This window comes from Sander vitreus, chromosome 16 (assembly GCF_031162955.1).
Source record: "Sander vitreus isolate 19-12246 chromosome 16, sanVit1, whole genome shotgun sequence".
Classification (NCBI taxonomy): domain Eukaryota; kingdom Metazoa; phylum Chordata; class Actinopteri; order Perciformes; family Percidae; genus Sander; species Sander vitreus.
The window spans coordinates 18,460,941-18,482,622 of record NC_135870.1 but is presented as its reverse complement, the minus strand read 5'-3'; the positions used below and the strand labels follow the sequence as shown (position 1 = coordinate 18,482,622).

General features: G+C 41.5%; 2 protein-coding genes, 1 long non-coding RNA gene and 1 pseudogene across 4 annotated transcripts; 1 reads left to right on the top strand and 3 right to left on the bottom strand.

Annotated features, from left to right (window-relative positions):
- Positions 1 to 3,867: 3,867 nt before the first annotated feature.
- Positions 3,868 to 7,112, bottom strand: LOC144531705 (neurofilament light polypeptide-like). Its single transcript, XM_078271963.1, has 4 exons — positions 5,848 to 7,112; positions 5,563 to 5,687; positions 4,623 to 5,038; positions 3,868 to 4,519 (listed from the first exon to the last, which is right to left on the bottom strand). The coding sequence occupies exons 1-4, from the start codon at positions 6,886 to 6,888 to the stop codon at positions 4,122 to 4,124; spliced, it is 1,980 nt and encodes a 659-aa protein (XP_078128089.1). The 5' UTR covers positions 6,889 to 7,112; the 3' UTR covers positions 3,868 to 4,121.
- Positions 7,113 to 11,243: 4,131 nt separating this feature from the next.
- On the top strand, positions 11,244 to 13,200 carry pgam2 (phosphoglycerate mutase 2 (muscle)). Its single transcript, XM_078271800.1, has 3 exons — positions 11,244 to 11,660; positions 11,835 to 12,015; positions 12,713 to 13,200. Exons 1-3 carry the CDS (start codon positions 11,244 to 11,246, stop codon positions 12,880 to 12,882), a joined length of 768 nt encoding a protein of 255 aa, XP_078127926.1. The 3' UTR covers positions 12,883 to 13,200.
- LOC144531571 (uncharacterized) lies at positions 11,586 to 13,730 on the bottom strand. Its single transcript, XR_013503233.1, has 3 exons — positions 13,653 to 13,730; positions 11,829 to 11,937; positions 11,586 to 11,675 (listed from the first exon to the last, which is right to left on the bottom strand). It is a non-coding gene; the product is annotated as an uncharacterized LOC144531571 (long non-coding RNA).
- Positions 13,731 to 14,100: 370 nt separating this feature from the next.
- LOC144531568 (syntaxin-2-like) lies at positions 14,101 to 18,579 on the bottom strand (annotated as a pseudogene). The gene is made up of 9 exons (XR_013503232.1): positions 18,520 to 18,579; positions 18,107 to 18,168; positions 17,929 to 18,028; positions 17,212 to 17,286; positions 16,653 to 16,726; positions 16,356 to 16,465; positions 15,395 to 15,468; positions 15,091 to 15,228; positions 14,101 to 14,981 (listed from the first exon to the last, which is right to left on the bottom strand). The product of XR_013503232.1 is annotated as a syntaxin-2-like (transcript).
- Positions 18,580 to 21,682: the final 3,103 nt, after the last annotated feature.

Below are 21,682 nucleotides of genomic sequence, written 5' to 3'. Positions count from 1 at the left end.
AATGTATGCTGTATTACGATTTATGATTAACATTTAGACCAATATTGTTTTATAATCAAAAGCAGCTCTTTAATAATTGCCAAATTTGCCAATAATGCTATTTTAAAAAAAACGATGTTATCAATCAAGGATGTGAACTATGTTATCTAATTTAATTAAAAAAGTTATTGGATTTCCTTTAAATGAATGCCATTAATCATTTTCTGGACATGTTTAGTGGATATTTAATTTTGGAGTGTGATAAGGTTTGACTGACCTCGCTGAAAGGATGGGCATTGGCAAGATATGTTTCTCGGCTTATGGGTATATCACTGAAATTTCTTCCGCTTTAGATTGGATTGGTGTGCTGCTGAATGAGGTTTTAACTAAGTGGCTTTGTTTTATTCTTTTCTCAACAGCAAAATATGGCAGATGTCAGTGCTGAGAAGCTGTGTGCAAAGAAATAACACTGCATCAGTGTCTAATGATTTACACAATCAGTTTTTTAAACCCACCACCAGGGCTGTATGCAGGCACCATACCTGATGCAGGGAGCTTGCTGCTGCTGCAGACTGTCCACACCTAATGTCTACTATCCAAAGGAGTAAAATAACAGAGTGGCTGCTCGGTGATGCCAGGTGTCAGAGGATAATGTGCATCAGGGTGTGACTATGGTCTCTTATCACATAAGAGAAGATTATGGATGTACTTGTTAAACAGAATATCAAGTGTTACTACTAGTCTTTCAGTTTATTGCAAAAACAAGGTTATGGGTCATCTTGTATCACATGTAAATGGCGTGATAAAACAGAACACCCTTGAAGTAATCATTATCATCATCATTAGTTTGTTACTGTAGCTACAAGCATACAATACTGTGTGTGTATGTTCCTTATTCTGGTAATCAGTCACTGTTTACAGCTTTTTAAAAGTTTGTGGGACTTTATGCAGTGCAAGCAGGCACTGACATGGAACCCACAAGATTAGGATAGAAGGCACACAAAGCAATACATCGCACAGTTAGGTTACTGATATTTCAGAGCCATGGTCGGACCATAGACTCTAACTTGCACAAACCTGGCAGACGAGACTAACATATTCAACTAGGCTACTATAGGGGATGGAGAGGGGGGATGGCATGTTAAAAGGGGGGGGGTTCAAACAAGGGGGTTGGCATGCTCCTTCATATCGCCTACTGACTATATGTAACTTTTAAAGAAAACACACACACACACACACACACACACACACACACACACACACACACACACACACTTCAGTAGCCTACTCCCAGGGGTTTTGCTACTACTTCCAGCTTTGGTCTAAGCTTATGTTGGTGGCTAATGTTAGCTAATGTTAGCTAATATTTGCAAACTTTGACTTTAACATTGACTTCACGACTCTTCTCTAAACTCGTACCAACTGTATGCTAATGAGTCCTCCTAGTTGCACACAGCAGTTGCTAACGTAAGCTAATATTAGCCACCATTTGCTACAATTCATATCAGACCAAGTAATGCTGTTGCAGCAGGGCCCCTGGATGTGATACATGTGTGAGTGACATGAGTAAGGGTAGATTTTGTTGCTTGTGAACCACTGTATGAGGTGAACGGCACATGTGCATGTTTTAAACACAACGGGGAAGTAGAACTATTGTAGTTTGGCTTGCTAAAACACGGTCAGAAGAACCTACGGTCAGAACTTGCAGCTGCAGCCCATGGAGGGGGCAATTAAGGGACTTCAAAACCCTACGCCGATTGATGCAATTTACGTGATAACTCAGTCAAACATGATCACTCAGACGTGATGCACACACATTTCCATTGCGAATACACGTACACAAATACCCTTGGAAATCATAGAAAAATAATAACTCCAGAACTTACCTGAAAATTCTTCAGGTTAATAAGTTTTCTTCAGTTTCAAAGTAATCAAGTGACATTTGTCAGTACATGCATGGGTACATTGCAAACCGGAACTGCTAATAGCTAATTCGTCATATTTTTAATGGTGCCAATTTGCCAAAATGGTAAACAAGGGGCTCACATCCACTCACTACATGGCAACATTATACTTCCTGTTTACATCCACCAAAGCACTATGGGAGCAGTGATTCCAAAACGTAGATCAATGCTTATAGCAGGAGTCTTACACGTTTTTAGGCCAAGGACCCGGACCCCTAACCTGAAAGAGATGAGCAGGGACCCCCACAACATTTATATTGTGTAAAATTGAGTTGCATATTAAACTGGGCCTGGCCTAAAGCCTATACACATACCTTTTCATGGTGCCCTACATTACTAAGCTTCTATTTACATATCCACATCATCATGTTTCAATGTCAAACATACATGTATGTGGAAGGCACAGTGAATCCAAAGCTTACCTGTGTCTGTGGATGGCTACAATAGTGGCTACTTTAGAGGTGTGTAGATGTGTTTTTTTCTAAATAGGCTGATTTATCTTTTCTAATAATATGTTGGAATCATATATATGTTAAGACATATTTTAATTTTGAGGGGGAAAAAACGTTCAAAAAAGTACTAAACAATAATTTGGCAGCCCCCCTGCAGTGACTCTGAGGACGCCCCAGGGATTGCAGACCCCCTGTTGAAGATCTCTGGCTTATAGAATATAATTAAAGGAAGGAAGTCAAAATATAATAGTAGGCCTAGGAGTGACAAAAACGTATAGGCTAATAACTTTTTTGTGCTGCACTACCATATCATATATATATTTTTTAGTGCTGTCAGTTAAACGCGTTATTAACGGCGTTAACGCAAACCCATTTTAACGGCGTCAATTTCTTTTTCCGCGAGATTAACGTTCTTTTTGGTCTAGCAAACTTTGTAGTTTTTTTCACAGGCTGTTGCAACAACTAGTAACGTTAGAAAAACTACACCACACCGGAAAAAAAACACTTGTTTGGGCTTGCGAGCCGGCCAAAGAGTAGTAGGCTAACATTACGTTTTGAGTGGATGGCGAGCGCGAGACGCCGAAATGGATGCCAATAACATTCTGAATGGAAAGCTTTCTTTTGAAAAAGTTGCCAAATGGTTCCATTGACAAGATCAAAGTGATCTGTGTGTTTTGTCGTTGTGAACTGAGCTATCATCGCAGCACGTCCAGTCTGAAATACCACTTGATGGCCAAGCATACAGCTGATGCGAATTCTTCGCCCCCTTGTCAAAGCCAGGCGACAATGGATGACTTCAGACCATAGACTGTATATTAATATTAACAGTCTATGCTTCAGACAGAAGCACATGGATACCACAACTAATAACAAACTTAAAACAACATTTGCACAAAGCAAGCCGATCCACTTTTTCATGTTGATAAGATCATTAAAATGAGAAAAAATGGGCCAAAAAGAAATCAAGGATTTAGAATAGATAAAAATGTGTGATTAATTGTGATTAATTGAGAATTAACTATGACATTAATGCGATTAATCGCGATTAAATATTTTAATCGTTTGACAGCACTAATATGTTTACATTACTGTCAGAATCAATCAAAATGGTTGGGGAGGGTTGTTTAGAGGGCTGCATTGCCTTGATTTTGTCTGATGGGGGAAGGGTGGTGGGGGGGGGGACAGAGTGTCAGACCTTGAAAGCCTAAAGGGCTACACAACAAATACTGACGTTATAATGAGTGACTATTTGTAATTGCCTGATCGACTGGGAAACATGGAATTAGTGAATTAGTGATGCGTGCTCACATTTTTCCACTGGCAAGGTGATTATAGAACAACAGCATTTACAAAGGCCTATGCTGTAAATCTGTCTTTCATCTACTTGCCAGGTGTTAAAAGTTACATCGGAACTTGTTTGTGCTTTACCAGGCTCAAAATCAATGACACACATGGCTTTAAGAGGTGTTTATTTAATCACCAAAAACTCACACGCTCACTTTTGCATTCAGAAGTAACACATATTACACTCATCAGAAAGTGTGCAACCAGACCTTTATGGACTAATCTGGATTTTGGCAAGCAGTTAACCTTGATTTGTTGCTTTAAATGGCTATTGGACTGTTTTATTGAGCACCACAAGCAGATTCAAGAGGATAGCTTAGATGTCTCTACAGGTTATCGCGCTAATAGACAGTCTTGGCTGAAGTTGGCTGGGGCTACTGGCTTACTTTTGACCCTTTGTGCTTTTTTCTTCTGCAGCTTCAGGTTTGATTGCTTTTCCTTCCTCTTTCTCCATTTTGGCGTCAGCTTTGTCATCGGTTTTCGGAGGAACTTTGTCATCTTTGTCGTCGGCTTTGTCGTCAGCTTTGTCTTCAACTATGTCATCGGCTTTGTCTTCAGCTTTGTCGTCTTTTTTGGCATCCGCTTTGTCTTCTTTCTCTTCGCCTTTTTTTGCTTCTTCTTTCTCCTCTTTTTCTTCTTCTTTTGCATCCTCATCTTTGTCATCACCTCCTTCCGTTTTTACCTCCTCTTGTGTTTCCTCTCCTTCTCCTTTGTCCTCTTTCTCCCCGTCCTCTTCAGCGGCCTCTGTCACCTCTTCCGTTTGCTCCTCCCCATCACCACCTGTATCAATAGATGAGAATTGTATTATTATTTGTCATCATGACCTTAATAATTGAAGTTGAATCGAGCCATTTCAGAATAAACTAAAAAACAATGCACTAACCCTCTTCTCCCTCCTTAGCTTCTTCATCTCCCTTAGCCTCTTCTTCATCTTCTTTCTCTTTATCTCCCTCCTCCTCTCCTTCCTCTTCATCCTCCTTCTCCTCTTCCCCCTTTGTCTCCTCCGTCTCCTGTCCTTCCTCCTCTTCCTTCTCCTCCTCCTCTTCCTCCTTTACTTCCTCCTCTTCCCCGGGGGGGCTGGCCTCTGCTTGCTGGGTGTGGCTGGCAGAGATGACCCCCTCGGTGGTGCTGAAACTGGAGCTGAGCAGGCGTGATGTCATCAGGTAGGAGGAGCCAGAGCTCATGCTGGAGAGGATGGGCCGGGCGAAGCAGGGAGCTGAGAAACTGTGGCTGTACATAGAGGACACACCACCAGGCCCTCCTACACTGAAGCGAGACTCCTCCCCTTCCAGCAGCTTCCTGTAGAGGTTGATGGAAAGACAGGAGATGAGTACTTCAGATGGGAACTCAAAATGTCTGATATAAAGTGTGGAAAGTGAACACTGATTCTAATAAATCTCTGATTAGGGCTTAATCCCAGAATATGTTCACCAAAAAAAGTGACCTGCTCTTTTTTGACTTTTCTATACTAAGAGCCTAAACATCAACATGAATCAATTATACATTTAGTTTTGCCATAAACTTTGCAGACATAAATACATAAAAAGAAACATGAAAAAATACTATAGCTGTGTTTGAATACGCTAATGCACTCTGATGAACATGCAGGTACGTTTTACTTAAATGTTAACAACTATTTTCACCTTAAATGACCTTGTGAATAACCTCTAAATCTATCTAAAAGGTGTGTCTCCCACATAATCATTTTTGCACCACGTTAACATGCTAAAATCATCGCTACTAAGAAATTCCGTCGCTTTGTTGTCGTTGATTCTTTTCATTTCCAGAAAGGATTTCTCAGCTTCACTGTTATTGCTACTCACCTGTATGCAGCAATCTCGATGTCCAGAGCCATCTTGACATTCAGAAGGTCCTGGTACTCTTTCAGGTAACGTGCCATTTCCTGTTTGGTGCCCCTTAGCTCACTCTCCAGCTCTGCAATGGTGTCCTAAATAGAAGAAGTGAAGACAAAAGGACATACAGTATATCATGAAATAAAATGAAACCCTTAAGTAATACTTTTAGGGATGAATAACCCCCCCCATAATCAAAAGATCTGAATAATTAATAACACATGAGGATAGAATACACCGAAATACACTACTGACGTGCATAGAATCTATCTCAGCGTTCTGCTTGTCCTCCATCTCATGCAGCTGTTTCTGCAGGGATTCATTGAGGCCTCTGCATGCATCGATCTCCAGCAGGCGGGCCTGGAGCTGGCGTCGGTACTCTCCTGCTTCGTCCTTGGAGCTTCTCATGGCGTCACTGTGCTGGGCCACCGTTTCAGTCATGGTGCCCACCTTCACTCTGAACCACTCCTCTGCTGCCTGCATGTTTCTTGCTGCCAGCCTTTCATACTGGGACCGGATGTCCCTGAGAGCCCCGGAGAGGTCTGGAGCTGCGGCCTCAGACTCTACCGCCACCTGGACACCCAGCTGGACCTGGGCCTGAAGCTCAACCACCTCGCCTTCATGAATCCTCTTGAGGAAGGCCAGCTCCTCCAGCAGAGTTTCGACGCTCTTCTCCAGCTCAGCCTTAGCTAAGGCAGCCTGGTCGGCCCCACGACGGGCGTCCATCAGCCGGCCCTCGGCCTCTTCACGAGCCAGCACCTCCTCCTCATATCGACCCTGCAAGGCGCTCAGGGTTTGTTCCAGCCGCTCTCTCTGTCCCAGCACAGCCTGTTGTTCTGCCCTGGCCTCATCCACGGCGGCTCTCAGGGACCGGGCCTCTTGCTCATACAGCGCTCTCAGGCGGGATGGCTCGTTGTGCCTCTGCCTCAGCAGCAGCAGCTCTGCCTCCAGAGCACGGTTCTGCTGCTCCAGCTCACGCACTCTCTCAATGAAGCCAGCGAAGCGGTCGTTGAGGTCCTGCAGCTGGCTACGCTCTTGTGTGCGTACGGTGCGGAAATCAGAGCTGATCTGGGCTGCCTGGCTAAGCTCCAGCTCCAGGGAAGAGGCTTGTGAGGAGGAGGAGAGCAGCACCCGGCCAGGAGAGGAGTACTTGACACGGGAGGACATCGGGGATGCATGGGAGGAGTAGACGGAGTGGGTCCTCCCTCTGGTTACGGCGACACGAGGGGGAGCCTCGACATACCAGCGTCTGTATGGCGAGGCAGAGTAGTAGGGGTCATATCCGATGCTACTCATGGCTCAGTGGTGGGAGGACAGGCTGCTCTCCCTCTCCTCTTTGTGTATATGTGTGTGTGTGTGTGTGTGTGTGGAGGTGTATGAAGGGCTCAGGTTTAAGCCTCTACTGCTTGCTGCTGCAGCAGCCTGGGCTTTTATAGCAGGACAGCGAGCTCTGACGCAAGCGCTTTCCCCAAACACTGACAATGCAGGCTCGATAGGCTTACACTGCAACGGCAAGAAATGAGACAGAGAGGATCCATGGGAATAAGTGTAGGAGGGAACTGAGTTAAAGATAGAAAGAAGAAAAGACAGCAGGGAAGAAGTTGCAAAATTACAAACTGCTTCTGTTTGTCTTGTCATAATAGTAGGGTTCATCCAAGCTAAACAAAATCACTTGTAATAAAAACAGATTAATCACAGTTTGCTTTACTGCAAATACCTGTGATACATTTTGTTTGGCGTTTCATATACTATATTTATAGCAAAAACATGCTAAAACATACTTGTTGTGCTATTCTCACTGCAGATGAGAGGGGAGGGGGTGTCCTCATTTAACAGCCGTGACACAGCATCTCTCCTTCTGGTGGAGAGCAGAACTGCAGCCTACAACCTCATAAGACCTGCAATGATAATATCCCAAACAGAAGGTTAGAGGTCACATGTTATTTTCAAATGTCTTGGTCTATCAATAAGATTGGCTGTTTGCAATGGCATTGGTTAATTAGCAGTGTACGTGTTATATCTGTTTTTTTCCCCCCTTTTTGTCTAATATTTACTATAAAAAATCTCATCTTTGTTCTTGTCTTTTTCTGATTCTGCAAAAGGACCGCATGCAAATCTGACACAATATATTTTCTGAATCGGTACATGTCTTGGAATCTGGCAGTAATTTTGGGGAGAAAGCATATGATCACTAATCAAAACATAGACACTGAAACATATTGTTAATGTTTGAAAGCAAGGTTTTTATCAATGAAAGAAAAGCCTTCTTTGCCTTTGGTAATAAGCATTTCAGGTTATTCTTTCAATTCTATATAAGACAAACAGTGCAGCACAGATACCCTGGCAGGTCAACTACACCCAGCTGCTGACATGGATTTCCATTTTTTGTGTGACTGGTGTGTGTGTGTGTGTGTGTGTGTGTGTGCAGGTATGCAGTGGCTCAGTGAAAAAAAGGATTGCAGTGCTTTGCAGCAATATCTGTATATGTGTGTGTGTGTGTGTGTGTGTGTGTGTGTGTGTGTGTGTGTGTGTGTGTGTGTGTGTGTGTGTGTGTGTATGTGCTTGATCCATAGTGTGAATGCTCCAGTAATTTGCCTATGCAGCAAAGGCCCCCCAGTACTTGCAGACAGTGCTGTGCCCAAACAGAAGAGAGGCAGGCAGTGAGAGGTGGGGGACTTCAGTGGGAGCTGCATGGACTCTGCTGCAGGCTGAGTCATCGTAACAGTTGTGATCACACAAACTCCCCTGTGTACACTCTTTCCCACCCTAACAGCAGTCTGACAATCTGCACCAGGGCGATTTTTGGCAGACAAGATGCTTACAGGACCTGGGGAAATGAAAGACAGGAAGTAGACCATTAATTTCTCCTCTTGTACAAATTAACTCACTCATAGTGCCAATTTCTAGGTTGTTGCTTGTTCTCCCTGTGAAGCTGATTGACATAACATAAAAACTCAGCCTTAGTCTAAGTATCTAAGATTACTTTTTAAAATGCCCAGTTATTTCAGGCATTGAGGCTAAACTGATAACAGCATCACACACTTTGTAAAACAGTAACCCTACAGTGCACAACATCCATATTCCAAGCCTTCCAACCTCAATATACAATCCAACTATTTTTCTATTGCTGTCATGTACTGTACATGCACAGCTCCTCTTACATGTCTTAACAAGGATAAGTCACCCACAGAAGAACATAACACTGAGTCACAGGCAGTGCAGTTGTAGAAGATCATTTATTCACTGGGATTGGCACATGCTTGGTGGTAAAAGTGGTCACGTTAAATAGCTTTATTATTAGTATTTATAGGTGAATTATTAATCCTCTTTTAGCTTATAGGGGCACTTTGAATAACAAGCTGACAGATATACAGCCACCACCCTAAATAATATTGCCTGCTTGATCATTTACCAGACATAAGAACAAAAGTAGCTTTAATTCAATTTCTTTGGTGTTAGATTTCCTGCATCACAAGGCGTACACTGTTTCACATACATAACAAAACCTATCATTCAGCCAGGCAACAAAACACTCCAAACATGCACTGTTCGTTACATCACACATTGTGAATAAGCAGCTGTAGTGCAATCAGTTTCAGCACTTCACATTCAGCGCTTATAGCCTTCACAGGTATACAGGTCTTAAAGGAAAAAAAGTACATCAGCTGGATACATTGCACCAGAATTTAGTGTAACATGACACCTGGCCTACTGAGAACCCAAACTCTGATTTAACAATTTGACAGAATGAGCTCAAATTATTACTTATTTCTGGACACTTAATGAAAACAAGTCAAATGTTCACTCTGCTCCTCCTAAAAAGTTGTGTATGGTCAACAAAAGTATGTTCAACAGCCACGCTGTAACTTTATCTGTCTTGGCAGGTAGCGTTCAACTGGTGTATCAGCTTTTTTTTGGCTGGAAAATGGTTGCCTACAAGGGTTGAACAGTACATGTGCTGTTAATGTCAATTCACCATAGAACCAGAGAGACCCAGCCACGAAAAGGCACATCCAGTGTTTTTCCTGCACCGTCATCCTTGTTAGTACCTACTTTGTACAATACAGTAACCTAACCCCTTATCATGATCACATGAATCAGGTTGGCATTACGCCTGGATTTCCATTAATATTATATTTTTGGACTATTGTATTTCTCTTTTGTTTTCTATATATTGATCATAATTTGATTTGGAGTGGCAGGAGACATTGACTTTGCCTGACAGCTTTGACTCTGTGGCTTAGTTTCCAACCTCCATCAGCACTTGTATCTCTGTCCTGTAAGTTTGAGTGCTTCCCAACATTCACTTTCATGAAGGATACTGCGGAATAATTGGCTTTGATCATTTGTCTCAGTGTCGTATAATATTTCCAGCATGGGAGGAACTCGAGACATTTCTCGACTCCAGACTCAGAATAATAAGTATAATAATAAATAATAAGTTAAATCTTTAAGTATAATAAAAGTATGCAGAGAATCTGAGACGGGGCAATTTCCTGTCAGAGGGCAGCACTTTGATCTTTTGGTTTGCAGTCAGACCCATGCTTGTACAGCTGTTACGACGTATAATGTGGTATATATGTACATCTAACAACCATGGGATAAAATGCCTTTTGGGATAAAATGCCAGGCTTCCTCAGTCTTACTTGACGCAGTGCATGTAAAAATTATACTAGAGCAACTCCTAGTGGTGATGGCCTGTAATAACAATTTATAAATTCCTCTGCCTGTTTAAGATTTAACATATAGACTTTATGATGATTTGCTAAGATATGATAATGTTTCAGGTTGGACCAGGTTGAGCCCTTAAGATGAGTCAGAATATAGTTCAAGATTTTTGGGGAGGCTTTTTTTCTTTGAACTGAGAAACTTTTGTACACTACTTTTATAGCTTTTGCTGTGTCTGCATCTTTAGCGTTATCTTGACTCCTCAATTAAATAAAAAAAAACCTTATTATTTGTGTAAGAGTAGTAGCAGAAGTGGTGGTAGTCAGTTAGTTGCATCATTTGAGTTGCTGGAATTGGCAGCTACATGTACAGTAAGACAAAGTACATGAGTGCATGCTGTAATTCAGCTGTGTTTTGGCAACATGTTGCCCATGCATTTCACCCTACCACAGTCTTGAAGCTTAGTGGACCTGTATGAGCCTCTTTTTCATTATTATACACACAAAAAATGCCCTGTGAACAAATGTAATATTTACTAAACATATGAATACTTCACCGTGCAATGAGCTGCAGTTTCTTAGTGATGAAACTGTTCATCTCAGAGTGAGGCACCTCTCTGCAGCCAACTCTGATCTTTACACTTTTGTTCCACAGATCTCCGTTTAAAGATCATGTTGCTATTTTTGCTTAATATCTGACCTCTGGCCTTCCCAGCCACCACATTTCCCACCTTCCCAGCAGAGGTCTGGTCCTATTGGCTGGGCTTATATGTCTATCAGAGCATGAATGCCTCTCACAGGCGGAAAGGAATGGAGGCCTGTCTGCTATGCACTGCCACTATCCCAGCTGCTATAAAAAGAGTGGTATGCTGGCTTGGGCTCACTGTTGGTCAGACAGTGTGTGTGTGTGTATGTGTGCACAACTTAGAAGGGCTGAGGGAACTGTGTTTGGTTTAAGTTAAACTCAGGAGACACACTGTAAACATGGCTGCGACCCATCGTTTGGTTATTGTCCGTCACGGTGAAAGCGCCTGGAACCAAGAGAACCGCTTCTGCGGCTGGTTCGATGCTGACCTCAGTGAGAAGGGTGTGGAGGAGGCCAAGCGTGGAGCCCTGGCTATCAAAGAGGCAGGCCTCAAGTTTGATGTGTGCTATACCTCCGTGCTGAAACGTGCTGTCAAGACCCTGTGGACCATCATGGAAGGCACAGACCAGATGTGGCTGCCTGTGATTCGTACCTGGCGTCTGAACGAGCGTCACTACGGAGGCCTTACTGGTCTGAACAAGGCCGAGACGGCTGAAAAGCACGGCGAGGAGCAGGTGAAGATCTGGCGCCGCTCCTTTGACATCCCACCTCCACCCATGGACAAGGACCATCCTTACAACAAAGTCATCAGCGAGGTGAGACAACTGACACTAAGGGAGGAAAGTGTTAACTAATTTAGAATAAGCAGCAATACGTTAATATGATTTCCCACACTAATCAGACTAATGTAATTATTTTAAAGTGCTCCTATGTTATGGAACTGCTGTCAATTGTTGTAGAAGTAAACTACTACTTTTTTCTACCTCCAGTCCCGGCGCTACAAGAATCTGAAGCCCGGTGAGCTCCCCACATGTGAGTCACTGAAGGACACCATTGCCCGCGCCCTGCCTTTCTGGAATGATGTCATCGCACCTGAAATCAAGGCGGGAAAGAACGTTATCATCGCTGCCCACGGCAACAGCCTCCGGGGCATCGTCAAGCACTTAGAGGGTGAGCATTACGGTTTGTAGGTGGACAAAGCTACAAAAAAAAAAAATGAAAAAAAGAGAAAAGTAGAAGTGAATGTTGACATTCTAACACAAATCTAACACCACAAAATAGCAAAGAGTACTTCAGTTTGAAAATAGCTTTCATTGCATAGGTCAAGGCCTAAATAACCACAGACACTTGTCTTTACACAAACACACACACACACACACACACACACACACACACACACACACACAGTTGTAGATTACAGAGCTTAAAAATAGCATGCCGGGACTGAGCTCAGGGACAGGGGACAGGGTCATGAGCTGGGTTCCCATTACAGTCACGACCTTTATCTAGAAAGGTTGTACTTTTTTCAAGGAGTGGACAGACATGGATAAGAGAGAGCTAGAGAGCCTACTGGGCAATAGTAAATGTCGGATAGGTGTGGGGGGTGTCAAGGATGACAGAAAGAAGTAGATCAAGTTTCTTAGATCATATATTCCAGATCGGCAATTGCTGTAATTAAAATAACTTAAAATACAATCAGATATAAAGAAACCCTGCACTGCTTATTAGTCCTTCTATTATGTAAGACCATTGTCCTTCCTGTCTGCCTAGTTCAGCCCCAGACAGCCTTGTTTTGGATAAATTACATTCCCTCAGTTGTTTGCTATTCCCGTGTCTACCTGTCTGGTCTATCTGCCTGTCTTTCCAGGTATGTCTGATGCAGCCATCATGGAGCTGAACCTGCCCACAGGAATCCCAATAGTGTACGAGCTGGACGCAAACCTGAAGCCTGTAAAGCCTATGGCTTTTCTCGGTGATGAGGAGACCGTGAAGAAGGCCATGGAGGCTGTGGCTGCCCAGGGCAAAGCCAAGAAGTAAGCCTGTTCTGGAGGCTGTGAGGAGGCAGAAAAAGAGACTGTTCCCCCCTTTGTCCTTCAACCTTTCCTGCTATGCATTTGTTCATCCGTGTAGTCCATTCCAACTGGGGAAATGTTTAATGGTTCTTTTTGAGATGGGCCACTTTCAGCACATTAGCTCTGTTTGTTTAAATGACAGAGGTGACCTGTCAATCAATGCAGACAGCCGGGCCCCGCCCTTTATGCAGCCACACATCACTCAGCCCTTTTAAATTGTCTTTTAAACCAACGTTGTGGGCCTCACCACCCTGGCCCAACCAATAAAGAAACCTTGTTTTTATGTAGGCCTGTGTCTGTTTAATTTCTGTCCTTATGTCACTTTCCCCCTTTTTCTTTCTCCAAATTACATGGTCATCCTGATCTATTATTCCTCTTCAGTTTCCTATTTAAAAATCAGTGGTTTCAGCAAAGTGCACAGGTGCTGTGAAATCTTATCCAGTAGGTAGAGAGGAGGGGAGGTGGGGGAAAGAGAGAGAAATACAGTCTGAGAGACAAGTCAATGGGTTCATTCTGGCAGCATTCCCACGATGCAGGAAAGAGCTTGTCTGAGTTTTGGCCTATCCTCCCCTACAGTCAGATCCCACCGAGAAACAAACAGGTGATGAATAATTTCAAGCAATTGCCCATCATACATAAACTACAGACAGGTGACAAATTAAAAGAAAAACCTGAATATGTAACAAATACATATGCTTCAATACAAGTGGCATTTTCCTGGCATTGAGTGGTTACCTTTATTCCATGATGAAACATTTCTATCCTGTTAGGAGTGGTCTCTTTCAGGACGATAATGCCTCCATCAGGATTGCTAGATGGAAGGAGTATGACAATTTTATCCAATGTTACAGAGCACTCTCCACCACCACCATCAAAACACCGAATGAGATATATTTTGGAAGATGACGCTCTCCAGTAGTTTCAGAAACATAAAAATCTATTCCATTGAGAACTGAAACTCGTCTTTCGTTTGTGGGGGCCAAATTTCATGATGCACAGTACTTCAACATGAAAGGCCTTTTAGTACTACATTCCTTGTACTTTTGAGGACTTTTTGTGTGGCACTTTTAGGACTCTGACTATAGCTTTTGTACATCACACATACTGATTGATTCCAGTATGTGTACTGACAGCAATCCCTTTCCCTCTTTTAGTCACGTCACAATAAAGCACCAGTAATAAATTATGTACAATAGCATTCACCACAGGTTTATTTTAGGATTGGCATAGTCTTACAGTTTATACATTACAAACATTTATTTCAGAGTATTAAATGACATGACATTACATTGAATTAGTAAAACACACAGTATCAGACAAAACACAAGAGTTCAGCGGGACTGCAGAGGGGAGTGAAGGTAAATGATCCTGGTTCAGAGTTCTATCTAAAGTTGTCATGCCACCTACTGGCCACTAAGGGGAACGCCAGCTAACTGGGAGTGAGTGAATTAATGACCAAATCAATCCAGAAAGTGTTTTGCATCTAAAAATGTAGCTTGGGTTAGTGTGTTAAAATATGTATTATTGCCATGTCTGAAACCTAAGTCTTAGGATTTTGGAGTCTGTAAACATTGACTGACGAGGTAAAATTCAGATTTTTGCCCTTTTGACAGTTCGCATGTGGCCTCAGAAGCTGGCCCGTCCACAGCATCTTGTCACTTTCTTTTGACAGGTCATTATCAAAGCAGTTTAAATTCACCGAGTTAAAAATAACAGCGTCATCATTATTTTTTAGAAGGTGTTTGCGGCAGACAGGCACTGTACCATAAATCAGATGAAGAGCGTGTTCCATCGAGCACAGGCTTTGATGTTGTTCAGGATGTTTGGTGCAGTCAATGTTCAAACAGGCTCAGGAGCTCAGTCATGGTTTAAGTCTGAGGTGTTTTGATCAGCAGCAGTTTTAGCAGTAGTTTTTCTCTTGAAATGCTTGAAGAAGCTCGGGAGAGATGCTATCTTCTGTGGGTTCTTCTTGTACGCGACTGCTTCACAGGTTTTTGCTTTGGATATGTCTATATACTCTGCAGCACTAGTTACATTCTTTTCTATGTTGTTGATCAATTCCCCCTGATAGAAGAGAAACATAACACCTGTCAGGTTGTGGGTCCCTTGACATCAGTATATTCCTTTATTTCACTTGTCATTAACATTTCCAAAACGAGGCAGCTGTTTTTACCTGAGTCTCCAACAGCATGGCAGTGTCAGCAAATATGTCGTGCAGCTGTTTAATGCTGGACTCGAGGCAGATGATGTCCTGATGACGAGATTCAATCTCACTCAGAGCCTGGCTTGAAATTCGAGCGTCAGAGTTGATCTGTGGTAGGAATCAGTTGATTTTATAAATCATAATCCTATTAGCTTCACATTACATTATAACTGCATATCTAAGTTGACCAACAACAAAAACACAACTACAATAGATATTACTAACTATTGCATAGTCATGTTCATGGCCCAGAACTAAAGGCTATTCCACTAACATCAGATATGAAGATGGCAAGATTGTCACGGTGCAGCATCTCCTCCAACTCTTCATCTGTAGTCACTTCATCCACTGAAATAAAGACAAAACTGATGGGTTAACATTACTTTTCAGCGATTGTACAATTGGTTTAAAGGTCCCATGACATGGTGCTCTTTGGATGTTTTTATATAGACCTCAGTGGTCCCCTAATTCTGTATCTGAAGTCTCTTTCCCGAAATTCAGCCTTGGTGCAGAATTACAGCCACTAGAGCCAGTCCCACAATGAGCTTTCCTTAGTACGTGCCATTTCTGTGTCTGTAGCTATTGAGGAGGAGAGAGGGAGGGAGGGAGGGGGGGGCAAGGTGGAGAGTGGGGGTGTGGCCTTGACCAACTGCCACTTTGCTCGTTTGAAAGCCATGATGTCTCTCTCTCATGAGTGGGCAAAGCAGAGAAAGGGGAGGTAGATATTATAAGATTCCAGATCGGCCCATCTGAGCTTTCATTTTCTCAAAGGCAGAGCAGGATACCCAGGGCTCGGTTTAAACCTAACACCATTTCTAGCCACTGGGGGACCACAGGGAGGCTGGGGGAACTCATATTAATGTTGAAAAACCTCATGAAGTGAAATTTTCATGCCATGGGACCTTTAACAGGCTGCCATATCAAACGCATTATTTTATAAAAAGTGTGCAGGCTTATTTCTTAAATGACCTATCACAAAATAGACAATCACTATCACTTACACTAATCACTACACTTATTTGTGTTGCGTCTTCATAAATGAACCAACAGGAAGTGTATGAGTTGTTGGGTGTTCACCACAGGATGGCGTAATTACACCTCTGCTCTCTTTCTGTCTAGAAACACCTGCAATAACTCTACTGGCATGATAACATCCTGGTGTATGATATGAAGTCTATTTACACAACAATGAGCAGAGTGGGGGAGGAACAAGTGTTCATGTTTTGGCAACTCACCAATCTCCAGCTGTCTCTGAATGTGTGCTTTGCATTTCTCTCTGAAGGAGAGTTTGTGCCTTATGGTAGCCCCTCATGACTTCAGCAAAGCACCGAGTCAGGTGTGAGTGCTGGTGAAATCAGACATTGAAATCAGATTATTCAACAAGAAATGAAAATGAATTCAATTAAATATAAATCACTTGCACACAGACCATTATGTCAGGTGCGTAAATATTTAGGCTTCTTTGTAATAAACTCAAGAGTTGACCATCTTTATGTATCTGGCTTTTACAGGAAATAAAAGTACTGCCAGACCTGGTTCTTCTGAATACGCTGAATTACTGAGGCCCTTTTATTGTTCTCATCCACATCCAAGTTCTTCTGCATTGCTGAAAGAACCCATAAGACAGATGTAATATGAAATCAAGCACAGAACCACTTCAAAACTTAAATTAAAACACACTATTCACAACTCTGTGCATGCAGTCATAGAAAACGTATTGGTTAAATTACAGATTGTCTGATGCAAATGTAATAATATAATATTCCTGCAACTAATTAATGTGAGGCAGTGTCTTTTATTGATGACCAGTAGAGTGAAGTACAGTAGCCTTCCTTTTCTAACCATTTGCAAGTCAAATCCTGTGTTACAGACTATACAGTCCCAGAATTTAAGAAAGCACGATTTGCTGCACAGAGCCTCCTCTTTGTCTCAAACAATGATGGTATAAAGCCACATATTGTAAACTCTGCATGTTGAAAAACTGCACTGTACATACTGCGTTACGCCTCAACTACAGTATGAGCCAAATAAATATCTACTGTATAAAAGCACATTTTGCAAGAATAAAAACAAAAACAAATCTCCACTCACATTTCAACTTGGCTCGGACCAAGTTGGCGTTCTTCTTGGTCTCATTGTTCAGCAGCTCCAGCTCGTCTTTGTTTTCTGAGAACATCGAAGGATCAGCAGGAAGAAGGAACAATTTCAACATTTAATGTGGTGTATTTCATGCAGTAAAATTAGGGATGTTGTCAAAGATGACAATGCATTTATTTTTTAAATATTCGGATTAATGGCAGCTTTGTCAACCTCCCCTATAACATTTCACCTCAAACGATGTCAGACCACCTCATTTAAGTAGAATTGAGCTAATCAAACACAATCAACATTTGTCAATAACATGGTGTGGAGAGCACCTGCAGACACATTGGATGTGGTTTTATTTTCACTTACTGTCTGGCTTATTGTCGATATGACATTGTAATTAGCATTGTGTAGGAGCATGTGTGTGCATGCAGATTATGTAGCTGTGTATGACAAACACAAATCTATTTCTATTTCCATATTATACTCATTACCCCTTCTACAAATAGGCACAGATGGGTTTGTCAAAGGCTGTTAAGCCTTTTTTGTTTGTCCTTTCAATGTTGTGTGCCCTGAAGGAGGGGATAGGTATCTGAGAGCATCAGCACAACCATAAAGGTGTCAAGTTTTTACTTGTCTAGAATTTAAAAACTTGTTTAGCTCATGGGGACATTACCAACCAGATATCCACATTTCATTATGACGATGGTGCTCTGTACTTACTCTTGTCTGGGTTTGGAGTAGAAAGGATGGCGCCATATCTTTTCTGCACCTCTTCTGCTTGGCAGGAGATTTTTTCAATGAGGCTTCTCACCTCCTCCACCTATACACAGACAGACACTTACTTTAGGCTACTGGATATGACAAGACAAAAAACAGACACAAGCTGTGAGAAATTTACCGTTTTGAAAAAATCCTCCATGTTGAATGTGCTCTCCGCTGTATCTGTCATGTCATCCTCTGCTGTTCAAAAAAGAATTCATTAGGCTACTTAAAATGGACACATGTTGCTCCAGATACACAGTCCTTTGAACGTTATCTACATTTATTTGGACAACTTAAATACAACTTAATACGCTGTCAACTTAACACGCTGTCATAAACAACACTAGCTGAATGTATTAACGTTAGCCATTTTTGTTTCTGCTCAGGCGAAGTCAGGTCTTTTAACTACCCCAAACTGGTTTTAAATACTTGCTGTAAGTACTACAGCTGCAACGCGCTCCGCATTATCATAACAACAAAGACCAGTAGCCTGAGACATTCTTAATATTTCTGTTACTTTCGGTATTCACGTCAAGGCTCGACCTCTACCTGCAGTGTGCCCTCCTGTGGGCTGAACTGAGCGCACCTGTGAACTAAACTAAAGAGCGCGAGCACGCAGGCGCGTAACCGTCGAAACTAGCAAACAAAGAGCATTTTCCACCCACCACCTGTGTGTGTTTAAGCTGAAGCTACACGGAGCAGCCAGGTAGAACGAGTGAAACACCTCTTCATTGGATAATAAATTAAGCTGTCGAGGCGTTGCTGTGTTTAATGTGTTTGAAAGATAGTCTACCGTTAGTGGGGCGAATATGTGATAGTGCAGCCATCCGAGGCTGGCGCTTATTTACGCTTACCCTCAAACTGCGAGGAGGCTGTATCCGAAATCACTCACACATTAACTACTCTACTCGCTGAAAGGGGAGTTTAATGTAGAGCACTATAGCGAGTAGTGAGTGATTTCGGACACAGCCAGTAAGGCTAATCTTTCTTTCCCCTCATGTTAATATTACCCAAAATGCTCCTGGTCTCTGCTTAGTGTTGTTAGGCATGCTGGCTTGCTGGCATGGGACATTTAAATAGTGCAGCCATAATGTTAGTATGAACTTTGTCTTCATTTAACAAGTAAAAATGCAGAGAAAGAAGGTATATGAGTAATAGATAGTTTTTTTTAATTATCAATAGCACTAGTAGGCTTTGGGATGCCTTTCAAGCATCTGCCCAACAGATGTGTGCTCTAGCCTTCTAACTATGGGCCGATTTTTTTGTTCAGTAGGCATTGTCCCTCGAAAATAGGCTATATGCTTAATGAAACTAAATCAGAAAACTCAAAGGGCTATGTGATGTTTTTCCCAAGGGTCCATTGTCTTCAGGATATATGTTTTGATTATTTTCAGCCCATTGTATTAAGTTTATATCTTCAGTGTCTTACAAACTTCAAATAACAAAGGCCTCAGGCTCTCCCCTAAGTAGGCCTACATGACAGCATGATGCCCCAGTGCCAAACCAAGCGGCAGGATCAGCCCTAATGTGTACTGTTTATATAATGGTAAACATCCAAGTCAACGGCCCTTGATTACCTGCACTGGTGCAGCTTAATAGCACCATTGATGCCTGCATCTTCTAAGAAATTATGTACTTGTAATTAATGGAAGGGAGTGATTGTTGTGGATGAACCCATATTTTTATGAGGCATATGGAAGGACTGACACACTTCAAATACATATGATGAATAGAGCTGTACTGTACACTATGTTTTTCTTTTAAAAAGGTCCTCAGATATATATATATATATATATATATATATATATATATATATACACATAGATTGTTGCAGTCTCTGTTGCGGTCCCAACTGTTAAGAAATAAATCACTCATTAGATACACATTTTCCAGGCCCAATTCAAAGTCTTTACATTGCAATAAAAGCTCACCTGCATACATTTTTTTTTATCATGCACTGTAAAAATGAAAGCAAGCAGATTTCTTTGCTGACTTACCAAAACTAACGCAGGTACACTTCTGCGTTACAAAACATCTGACAGACCATTTATCATAGCAGGGTAGACACAGCTGCAATTGCAATATTACTATATATATATATCAGAGTGTTAAATTAGCAAAAACACAAGATCTTTGATTCTGATAATCACATCAATTCAGTTTTGAAATGCACAGCTGTGAATGGATCTGTTTCTATGGTCAACTTGTAACATTGTCTGTTTAAAACTGTTACTGTAAACTTCCTCTGTCTCTTTACAAAGGTACGTGTTTGGAGACATGAAAGGATCACAACATCTGACATCTCTGCAGAGAAATAAATAACTAGATTAGATAATAAAAGATTCTGCAGAGACCTGCAGCCTGGCCTTTTCACATGAGTGGCACACACAGTGAGAAGCTTCCATCTCCAATCAGAAGTTTTTATAAGTAATGCAATGAGTTCTCATGGGGACTTAACATCTTCTTCCATCTTCCATCATTTTGCCAGAAGCAAAGTAAGCCTTGACTGGAATATATATATATATTTTTTAAGAGATATTTTACAGATGAATATTTGAGTATTTAATTTTCAAAACAAAAGCCACAATCACATTTTCATCTCAATGATTATACAGTTGTTGAAAGTTATTTCCTCAAGGCAGATGGTTACAGTTATCAAGGTGTGGCAGCAGGATATTTGCTCACTAACTGACATCCTGCTGCCAAACAACTGTTCAAAGTCTTTTATTTCTTTGTCATCCTGTTTGCAAAAACGGCACCAGGTATAAAGAAAGTGATGTGATTTCAATAAACAGCTAAACATGCCTGGAAACATGTAGTAGTGCTAGTTATACTGTATCATCATTTTACAGTTTGATTGAATCATGTTTATTTGCTGATTTGAAAGCATTTAAAAATATTTAAATTGGACTAAATATACTAAAATCAGGTCGTAGTTATGCAGTTCATGTGTACAGTAGAAAAGATATAGAAATTCTGCCCTTCACTTTCCATCACCATTTGATCTTTAAGTGAAAAATGTTATACCTCTCTGAGGGGAGGTCAGAGCAGATTTCTGTCTTTTGGACACTTCAGCAGGATGAAGACATGCCCCCACAGGGGCTTGAACACAGGACTTCAACATAAAAAAAAACAACCTTGCACTCACTGCAACTATATGCTTCCCTCCAGACTACAGTTTTATAAATGTAGCCGGTTATTCATTAAGGAGAGGCCTGGAAACATTTATTGTCGTAGACTCTCATGCATTTAATATATATTTGATATTAATTCAATCTTCTCATTTTATTATTTGATGCCTGTCTTTCTTCCCACCACTAGAGGTAGCTTCAAGATTAGAATTTGAAAATAGTGCTTTTTCTCTTTTCTCTATGGCCTTAAAGGGGGATCATCGATACCTGAATAAGCATCTCAGCATAATTCATTTTAGTTAGACTTAGGTTTTCGGAGAAATCCACATTTAATGACTAATAAGCAATATTTTCTTGGCAACAGAAATATTTTGTGCAATTTCAACAGGTCAGAAAAAGAAGATCAGCAAATCAGGAGGTGGTTTACTCTACTTTTTTTGTCATGGTGATGCTGTATAACAACACATATTACTAGGCTTTTTAACCCTTTATGAAAAAAGGTTTAGGAGGAACAAACTTTACAAGTGAGTATATATATATATATATTAGTGGGATAGCCACTATACACATTCTCCTACAAT

Coding starts and splice junctions, on each gene's coding strand:
- LOC144531705 (XM_078271963.1), bottom strand. CDS start 6,888: ATGAGTAGCATCGGATATGACCCCTACTACTCTGCCTCGCCATACAGA. Junction 5,688..5,847: donor CTGAGATAGATTCTATGCAC/GTCAGTAGTGTA, acceptor TCTTCTATTTAG/GACACCATTGCAGAGCTGGA. Junction 4,520..4,622: donor AGCTAAGGAGGGAGAAGAGG/GTTAGTGCATTG, acceptor CTATTGATACAG/GTGGTGATGGGGAGGAGCAA.
- pgam2 (XM_078271800.1), top strand. CDS start 11,244: ATGGCTGCGACCCATCGTTTGGTTATTGTCCGTCACGGTGAAAGCGCC. Junction 11,661..11,834: donor ACAACAAAGTCATCAGCGAG/GTGAGACAACTG, acceptor TTCTACCTCCAG/TCCCGGCGCTACAAGAATCT. Junction 12,016..12,712: donor CATCGTCAAGCACTTAGAGG/GTGAGCATTACG, acceptor CTGTCTTTCCAG/GTATGTCTGATGCAGCCATC.